Source organism: Mus musculus, chromosome 3 (assembly GCF_000001635.26).
Source record: "Mus musculus strain C57BL/6J chromosome 3, GRCm38.p6 C57BL/6J".
In the NCBI taxonomy this organism is placed as follows: domain Eukaryota; kingdom Metazoa; phylum Chordata; class Mammalia; order Rodentia; family Muridae; genus Mus; species Mus musculus.
Window position 1 is genome coordinate 83,008,903 of NC_000069.6, and position 10,076 is coordinate 83,018,978.

A 10,076-nucleotide genomic window follows, 5' to 3' on the forward strand; every position below is an offset into this window, starting at 1 on the left:
GTAATTTTAAAATAATAATCGCATTGGAGAAAGGTTATTGTAGATGCCTTTGAATGCCATTCTGGCTCTATTTACTTGAATGTCCCCCAGCCCCCTTACAATATAAAATCAAATATATGGGAATTGAGGTGTGGAAATCCTCTTCACAAACATGTCACCAAGTCAACATTAGTAAATCAGAGAACAGACAGAAGAAGGGTCTTGACTGCTATAGAAAAATCTTGTCAAAAGTGAAGTAGAAGGGAAGTGTCTTGGAGCCACTTGATCATAGGTCATGGGCCTGGAATTATTCCGTGTCCCCTGTCCTCACATCTAGCTTCCCAGGGACTCTGGGCATGGCATCGCAGGTATAGTTTTAACTCCTTTCCCAATTCTCCCCCAAACTGGACTCCCAGCACCATTGGAAACCCAGCCAGACGGTAGCTGGGGAAGTGACCTCCAACGTGCCTCTCCTCTTTCTGCAGTCAGAAGGCAGTGCGTATTGCTGCTGCAATTAGCATTCTCATTTGCTCATCACTAAAGCATAAGAAAACTCTTGTGAGAAAATATCTAAGACAGAGAAACAAGGTGCTCCAATGATGTGTCCCACTGCTTTACTTCAAAAGCAGACCTGGTGGTCTGTGCATTGTTCAGGTTTATCTGTTGTGTCATGTCAGTATTTATAAGCAACCATGTGAAGAATGACCAAGCCAGAATTCTCACTTTCCCCGGGTTTTTTTCTAGAAATATGGAACCAGAAAGGGAAAGTATCTGCCCTGTCATGTATAGCAATGTCCCAGGTACTTTTCCCATGCGAGTTATAGGATAAATAAAAATCCCCAAATGGCGCACATGAGCAGCTACTGCTGATTCCCCTTAACCAGACCTACCTCTCAATTACCTAACTCCCCTTACAGAGAAGGCAGGAGTCAGCAAAGACACCTGCAGTGACCTTTGTTTATTGACAGGGACTTTGTTCAAAGTTGAGACCGCCTGCCTGCCCCGTTCGATTCTTTTCCCCAAAGCATCAATCAATTTAATTTTACAATTTCCCAAGAAAGAAGTAATTTATCACAAAGGAGTTCTCCAGAAAATAAAGCAGCCTTTCTAACAGGGAAGAATAAAGCCATGTCCCTCCAAAAGGAATGCTTATCCCCTCTTACTGCATTGCTCTGTTTCTAGGTATTTACAGGAAATCTATAATTCAAATAACCAGAAGATCACAAACCTAAAACAGAAGGTAGCCCAGCTTGAAGCCCAGTGCCAGGAGCCTTGCAAGGACTCTGTGCAAATCCATGACACAACTGGAAAAGGTACAGGCGAAGTTAATCCTGGGATTACGGTCATCCAAGCAGACGGCCAAAATAAAAACAATTGTACACCTTGCAGTGCATAGCAGCCTTGGAAAGCACCTGACCTTAGATCTCGGGGTTCCGACTACCCAGAGGCTCCTTGGGTGTTCATCAATAATTTGGAAGGGATGCTGATGGTCAGCTAGGGAGGCTGTCAACACGTTAATGCTCTGCCTGGGGTTTGAGCCTCTGCAGCAGTTTTATTTGCGATTTCTTCATCAGATTGTCAGGAAATTGCCAACAAGGGCGCCAAAGAAAGTGGACTTTACTTCATTCGACCTTTGAAAGCTAAGCAGCAGTTCTTAGTGTACTGTGAAATCGACGGATCTGGAAATGGTTGGACCGTATTGCAGAAGGTAATAGCCTCTGTCTGCATATGTTGTTTGTTTGTTTGTTTGTTTACTGACCAACGTCGCTCCAGAGGCTTCTCTAAGCACCCTGTGAACACAGCTCTCACCGTGGCCTCTTTGAGATGAGGATTAGTCTCACCTTAACTCACAGAAGAGACTCTGAGGCATGAGACCACCTAAGTAATGAGTAACAGGCAGGATTTGAATCCAGCAGCCTGATTTTGCTGTGCTCTGATGCAATACTGTGCTGGCTCTGTTGTTACACATTATATGGTCACATAAACCTATTCCTTTAGTGACACGGCATGGCAGAAGCCTCTTTCCTCAGATCAAGAGCTAAGGCTGGCCATTAACAATAATCCTCAGGCTCTCTGAGGATACAGTAGGGCAGCTCATGACAAAGCCTTTTGGGGCATCTGCCTGCCTGGTACCCACTGAAAAATTGGCCTTTTCACCTTGTAAGCTTGTGAGTTCTGAAGACCTCCATGTGTCTTTAAAAAACTTGCAACTAAAACAAAACTAAAAACAACAATAAAAATGTCCCTACCTCTGTGTGTGTGTGTGTGTGTGTGTGTGTGTGTGTGTGTGTGTGTTCCTCAGAGCATCATCATTCTATTCGACAGCCGGTGAGATGGAGGCAGCTTAGGAGAGCTCAGTTAGCTGGCAATTGGCCGAATCATATCCTCCACACATTGGATGTTGTTTCTTTATAAGCACCAATCATATTTGTTGTCCTCTTGCCCATACTGTTGTGCAACTAGAGGATTGATGGCAGTTTGGATTTCAAGAAGAACTGGATTCAGTATAAAGAAGGATTTGGACACCTGTCGCCTACTGGCACCACAGAGTTTTGGCTGGGAAATGAGAAGATTCATTTGATAAGCATGCAGTCCACAATTCCATATGCACTGAGAATACAGCTCAAAGACTGGAATGGCAGAACCAGGTATGGAACAGAAGGGACTGTAACTTTTTGTCCTAGCTATCAGCTACCACATTTATCAGCTACAAATATATTATCAGCTAAATGGAGCTTTGCAGCTGGTGGTGAACCAATGGCAGACAACCTGACAAATGCACAGAGCCTATACAGGCTCTCTCCTAACATCTGGTTTTCAGACAGTCCAAAGAGAGAGCTAGGCCAGGACTCCCCCAAGGTGGATGTGGGTGCTGGGGCATTCACACGTGCAATTTACACACCTCGGAAGCATTCCCTGGTGGCTATGGGGCGTTGTTCAATGAGTCAGAAATTGAGCATGAAATTAAATTCAGTCAAATCCAAGCATTCAGATTTCCCACTCAGGTAATGAGTGCTCATTCTGTCAGATCATGGACTGCCTTATAATTAACTGACTCCTGCGGGGAATCTGCAGCCCTGCCAGGCAGAAAAATGATCTGGAGTTTGGGTTTTAAACACCTAATGTGAGTGGGAAAAAAATTACACAGCCTTCTTATTAAATAGGAAATACTGAAACATGCTCTGCTTCCAAACACATTTTTTTAAACTTGATTTTAACCTCCAACCTATCACAGACAACAGCAGCCTTTCCCTGGGTGAGCATCCTCCATTTCCCAAGGATGAAGTATTGGGAAAGAGATTAAATATTTTCTGGAAATCTCTAGTCACAAAGGGCCATTTTTCTCTCTGCTCTGCAAAACTATACTTCCTTTACTGATTTTCCCAGAGGAGGTCTCTCTGGCTCCTGAGGCCCCTGTTTCATGCATTACATGGGATTCATGGCTTCTGTGGTATTCCAGAAAGTCTCTTTTTGCCGGCACACCATTGCTTTGGAAAAGAAAACCCTTTCACGCCCCTACCCTTTAAGTGATATGGGTGGATATTGAAACCCCTCTCCTTCCAATATGGAGCACGGGGTTCACTCATTGTAGATAATTACGTGACCTATGATAATGTGTTGCAGTGCTAACCAAGGTTAAATGAATGCTGAAAGGATTTGATTTTCCCATAAGTTTCCATTTGGTCTCAAGATTCTGAAACTAAAAAGCCAGGAAGTGGCTTTTAGTTTTTCTGGGATTGGCTGAAGGCTTTTAGATGCATCCTGGGTGGCGGGGCTGAGCTCTGGACTGTGCACACCGGCATTGCCTAGAGCTGCAGAGAACGTCTTTCCATTCGTCTCTTTGGGCCTTGTGACTTGAGATCCTCCTTTCCACCCCCACAGCACTGCGGACTATGCCATGTTCAGGGTGGGTCCCGAGTCTGACAAATACCGCCTGACCTATGCCTACTTCATTGGTGGAGATGCCGGGGATGCCTTCGACGGCTACGATTTCGGCGATGACCCCAGTGACAAGTTTTTCACATCCCACAACGGCATGCAGTTCAGTACCTGGGACAACGACAACGATAAGTTTGAAGGCAACTGTGCGGAACAGGATGGATCCGGCTGGTGGATGAACAAATGTCACGCAGGCCACCTCAATGGAGTTTATCACCAAGGTACTTTTTTCTTCAGTTATGAGTATTTGTTTAACAGGTGTTTTATAGAAGGTAACAGACAGAAGCAGAGAGATGAAACACTATAGTAAGCACAATAAGTCTTTTATTTTATCACTCTTCATTTGAAATCAGAATTGGATACCACTCATTATCCAACTGGCATTATCTTTAATAATAGTAAGCTTTTTGCCTACGGTGGTTACCTCCATAGGTCCCCCAACTCCTAGGAAGCATCAGGGTTTTGATATTGCACTGAAATTCTTATTATCTCAGCTGGAATTTGGGGCCATGGTGTCTCTTTTGGACCTACCATGTATATAATGTAGATGAACTAGCACACCATGCCTGTGCTTGTGGATGGATACATTACCCTGGCTCAGCTGTCTGTGAACTGTATGTCAGACACAGCAGTGGGCAGTGGATAGATGTCAGAAGAAATGACGTGAGAGGCACAAATTTAGTAATAAGAGTGAAAAGTCACGGAAGCCTGGGTGAAGGGTCTAGACCGGGGATTGCAGGTGCTTGTTTTAGCATGGCGGGGGTGATGGTTTCTGTAAGGCTGAAGGAGTTTAGAACACTGATTCCACTCATCACCTAGCAGTTCTGTATGGAGAGACTCCAGGGATACTAAAGGATCTTTTAAGAAGTTCTGGAATGTGATCCCCATCTATTGATGAGAAACTTCATGGTGAATGACTTTCTAGAGAAACTCCCTAAAGCCCTTGATAGCATTTTCCGTTAGCCAAACAATTATGTTGTCATGCGCTGTCAGACAAACTGATCAGGAATCTGTGGCTCCTATCACAAATTCATATACTCTAAGGGAGGTGGGCAGAGAGAGAGAGAGACAGAGAGAGACAGAGATGACAGACAGAGACAGACAGAGAGGTGTTCTAGCCCTGACAAAAAAATGGATAAATTTTAAGTATTGACATGATCACCAAAATTGCTTATTGGCTTTTGGAATCAATCTCTAGGGATGTTGTCAATTAGGAGGAAGTGCTGTAGACTTCACGGTAATTCGAATTGAACTTTAACCAGCTAAGGAAATGTAAAGGAAAAAACGACCCATGCATGTGCCTCTGGCTCCTTGCAGGTGGTACTTACTCAAAATCATCTACTACTAATGGTTTCGACGACGGCATTATTTGGGCGACCTGGAAAAGCCGCTGGTATTCTATGAAGGAAACCACCATGAAGATAATTCCCTTCAACAGACTCTCCATCGGAGAAGGACAGCAGCATCACATGGGGGGATCCAAACAGGTCAGCGTGGATCATGAAGTTGAAATTGAATACTGATCAATCATCTGCCTGGAAGTTTTTAAAATAGATATAAAAAATTAACTATTAACTCCTATTGGCCTGTACAGAGTTCCAATGATTTCCTCAATTTTTCTTTACTCTATTTATTAATTTTTGTCTTTCTTAACATGATACCTAGCCTTAAATGGAAATTAAAATCTATTTGAACCGTATTTCTAAATTACTTGAGTCAAAGTTATTAAGTATTGTTTATTCGAAGAGACAGTTTGTTTGACCTTTCCTCTAAACATTAAAAGTAAAACTACTGTTCTTTGTTTACTTTATAATCAGCTGTAATTATTGTTTTGTTTTATTATTTCTTGAGTATTTTTAGTATATACTAATAAAATAGGAGAAAATTATAGAACTTGACCTGTATATTTTTCTCATGTTATTTTATCTCGACATCATTAATATTTAATTCTTTTTTACGAAATAAAACAAGTTATATTTTTTAATATATCTTTTGTTTTATTATATATTCATAGGCTGGAGACGTTTAAAGAACATTTCAAAGCTGGTTTGCTTTTTTAAAGGACTTTATCCAAGCAGAGAACTATACTATTTTTCCTATGGGACAATGGACTTTCAGGACCTCACTTCATTTTCAGAGTTAATGGGATCCATGGTGCAAACTCCATTAGCAGTTTTATGCTGGCGATAATTTATCTACGTGCATTGCAATAAACATTTCGTTTCCTAAGATGAGACATTCCGTGGCTTTTTTGAAAACCCTTGGAAAAGCATTGCTTTCCCTCAATTACTGTTAGTTGCCGAGTTCACATGTTATGGCTACATAGTATCCAAGCCCAGGGGAGCTGGAGGGAAAGAAAAGACATGGCTCTTACCGTCCATGGTTCTTACCCTCCAAGGGGTATGAAACACTCAGAATGCAGCAGCTCAGGATGATGGATGCAACAAACTAATGTTCGCTATAAGAACATAAACACAAGTCACAGAGCCCCAAGCATATACCCAAGGCACATCATAGACTAAATACACACTGCTAGAGTAAGCTATTGGGAGATTCTTTGAGAGGAACCTTCAGCTCCAAGCTCCTGTAGCCAGTATATCACACAGAGCTGTTATTTAGAGCAGGGAACTGAGAGACAATCTGTTCGTCTCACGGGTGAGCCAGGAGGTGAGCAGAAGGAACCAATTACTTGTTCTAGGTGGGAGTTATTGAGATCTCGGGGCCTTGACTCAGCTAGCACATACTTTTAGAGATCAACTAAGTCTGGAAAAACTTGAGTCGAGTTATTGTGCTGAGTACCTGATTCATTGTATTAAGAAAAGATCCTCTATTCTTTATGGCTAATATCCACTTATTTGTTTTTTGTTTTTATGTTTTTGTCTTGTTTGGGTTTTTTTGTTTTCTGGTTTTTGTTTTTGTTTTGTTTTGTTTTGTTTGGGGGGGGGGGAGTGTGTTTGTTTTTCGAGACAGGGTTTCTCTGTATAGCCCTGGCTGTCTTGGAACTTACTTTGTCGACCAGGCTGGCCTCGAACTCAGAAATCCACCTGCCTCTGCCTCCAAGTGCTGGAATTAAAGGCGTATGTCACTACTGCCTGGCTAATATCCATGTATAAATGAGTACATAATATGTTGTCTTTCTACCACACTCAGGATGATCTTTTCTAGTTCCATCATTTGCCAGCAAATTTTATGATATCATTTTTTTTAAAAGCTAGGTAATAATCCGTTGTGTGGATGTACCACTTTTTAAAAAAGAAATCCATTCTTGGGTTGAGAGACATCTAGGTTGTTTCCAGTTTCTGGCTATTATGAATAAGAAGCTGCAATTAGCATAGTTGAACAAATGTCCTTGTGGTGTGCTGGAATATCCTTTGGGTATATGCCTGGGAGTGAGATAGCTGGGTCTTGAGCCACAGACCCAAAGAAGATAAGTAACAAGGAGCTCTCAAAGAGGGATCTGAGAATGTCACTGAGAAGGGAAAATAATAGACATCACAGGTTGATGAGGACAGGAGACTGGATGGAGATGGGTGGTGGGGATGGGAACAGGAGGGATTGGGAGTTGGGAGGATAGAGGAAGAGAGTACTGAGAGGAATACCTGAACTCAAGGCAGGCACATCTCTGGGACGAGCTGGAAACCTAGAGCAATGGAAACTCCCAGGAACTGAACCCATCATCTCCTGTAACCTAGCAAGACTTCTAGTGGAGGGATTGGGAAAACAACCCAGCCACAAAAACCTTCAACCTACAATTTGTCCTGCCTACAAGACATGCTAAGGTAAAGGTGGTACAGATATTATGAGAGTGGCCATCCAATGACTGGTCCATCTTGAGACCCATGCCATGAAAGGAAGCCCACTCCTCAAATTGTCTGGAGGGCCAGGACCCACAGGCTGGATATCTAGAGTCCTAGGATAGAAGCAAACATGAATGCCTAGTAGTAGCAGTAGCAGCAGCAGCAGCAATAGTAGTAGTGGTAGTAATGGTAGTAGTGGTAGTAGTGGTAGTAGTGGTAGTAGTCAATGGAATGATTCCCAATCATGTTCTGCCATACTCATAGATTTAAGCATAGCCCAATTGTCATCAGAGATGCTTCACTCAGCAAATGATGGAAACAGGTGCAGAGACCATAGCCAAACATTAGGTGGAGCTTGGGGAATCCTGCAGAAGAGGGGAAGGAAAGATTGTAGGGGCCAAAGGGGTCAAGGACACAAGAAAACTTACAGAATCAACTAACCTTGGCTCATAGGGGCTCACAGAGACTGAACCATGAACCAGGGAGCCTACATGGGACTGACCTAGGCCCTCTGCACATATGTTACAGTTGTATATCTCAGTCTTCAGGTGGGATACCTAACAGTGGGAGCAACAGCTGTCTCTGACTAGTTGCCTGACTTTGGGTCCAGCTGTAATAGAAAGGAGCTGCCTAGTCTTACCACATACAACTTGTTATGCCATGACTGGTTGATATCCACCAGGCCAGCCCTTTTCTAACAAGGAAAGGAGGAGGTGTGGATGGGGTGGAGGACAGGAAGTGTGGGGGAGGGGCTGAGAGGAGCGGGGGAGAGGGAACTGTGGTTGGGAAGTAAAATAAAATAAAAATAAAAAAGAAAAGATCAGTTTTAGTTTGGAATGTCTTACTTTCCACAATTTTTTCTTTTTAAACTCCCTCATTTCCTGATTCTTATGACCCCTCATTTAAAAATAAAAATTTTTGTAGAGACATCACTGCAATGCTTGACTCACTAAAATGAGCTCATATTCATTTTATCATTCATTTTGAAACCCATTGAGTTACAAAAAGTGGGTCAACTTCAAATGTATGCTTGTTTGGTTATTAATTTCTACAGGTAAATCTTGAAAGTTACAGTTTCAGAAATAAGACATAAGAAATACTTCTAGACACAATTAGACCACATCTCTGTGAGTAATAGTCAAGATTAAACACTTTTCTTGAAAAATCAACAAAACTTTTGAAGAGGAGCTCAGAGCTTGGGACCCTCTACAGATGTGCCGGTTCCCTCGCTGGCTCAGAATCACTGGCAGTTATTGCTCTGCTGTCTCATTTATTGTGCTGGACACTGAAAAGCTTCAAAATAGAAAAGCTAAATGTCAAGTGTGCACCCAAAGTTCCACCCCTTAGCTACAGCCGGAAGCTTCCATAAAGGAAAGTAGACTACATACAGGACAGTGATGGAACTCTCAGTAGCCTGTATGACAACCTGGGCTCATTCCCCGGCACCCCCCCCCAAAAAAAAAAAGTTCTAGTTCCATGACTTCAAGTCATACAACTGTAAGGAAGATGTCTTGTGTTCACAGGCAAGAATAATGACTTATTGACCAAATGGGAGAGTTTTGAATATACCTCTGAGATGCTATACCTTTCACCAGTCCTTTAATGTGGCTGTAATTTATGGGCAATTTCAGGACTGTGCGTGTGAACTAGCCAGGTGTGGTGACCCATGTTTATAATCTTAGCACTTGGGGCGATGGGTCTAAGACAGGCAGATCATGAGTTCAAGACCAGCCTAGGCTATAAAACAGAACAGTATCTCAAGGGGAAAAGGAATGGGGAGAGAGGGAGGAAGGGAGGGGGAGAGAGAGAGAGAGAGAGAGAGAGAGAGAGAGTTAGTTTAGTAGGACATATCTGTAGGGCTATGAAGAGGTGAAAGGCACAGAAAGAAGAATATCGGGATGCTCACTGCCCAGGCAGCCTGGAGTATGAGATTCTGTCTCAAATAATGTGGGAAGTGAGGATGAGAACCAGAGGTCGTCCTGTGATTGCCATACATACACCACAGCACATGAACATTATCCTCACTTATATGGCCATATATGAGAGACAGAGACAGGAAGACAGACAGACAGAGACAAGAAGACAGACAGACAGAAACAGATGACAGACAGACAGAGACAGATGGAAAGACATAGACAGAGACAGACAACAGACACAGGAAGATAGACAGACAGACAGACAGAGACAGATGGAAAGGCACAGACAGAGACAGACAGACAGACAGACAGAGACAGAAAGAGGAGAGAAACAGAAGAGCCAAGGATTTAAAAATAGAGGAGAGTGAAGTGACAAGGGTAAAGATAGTAAGATGAAGTAACAAGGAGCACTAGAGGACTCCACTTCATTCCCCTCTTTCTAAGA

At 42.7% G+C, this 10,076-nt stretch overlaps 1 protein-coding gene across 2 annotated transcripts in view; it reads left to right on the plus strand.

Annotated features, from left to right (window-relative positions):
* Window positions 1-6,154, plus strand: part of Fgg (fibrinogen gamma chain) — a 7,333-nt gene extending 1,179 nt beyond the window's left edge. Inside the window, exons 5-10 of one of the 2 annotated variants that reach the window (NM_133862.2) lie at window positions 1,162-1,292; window positions 1,554-1,687; window positions 2,443-2,627; window positions 3,862-4,139; window positions 5,236-5,405; window positions 5,933-6,154. In NM_133862.2, coding sequence (NP_598623.1) covers window positions 1,162-1,292; window positions 1,554-1,687; window positions 2,443-2,627; window positions 3,862-4,139; window positions 5,236-5,405; window positions 5,933-5,947 — 913 coding nt within the window. In that variant the 3' untranslated portion in view covers window positions 5,948-6,154. Of the gene's footprint in view, window positions 1-1,161; window positions 1,293-1,553; window positions 1,688-2,442; window positions 2,628-3,861; window positions 4,140-5,235; window positions 5,816-5,932 lie in introns of those variants that run through there. The other variant, NM_001317105.1, reaches the window with a different exon arrangement.
* Window positions 6,155-10,076: the final 3,922 nt, after the last annotated feature.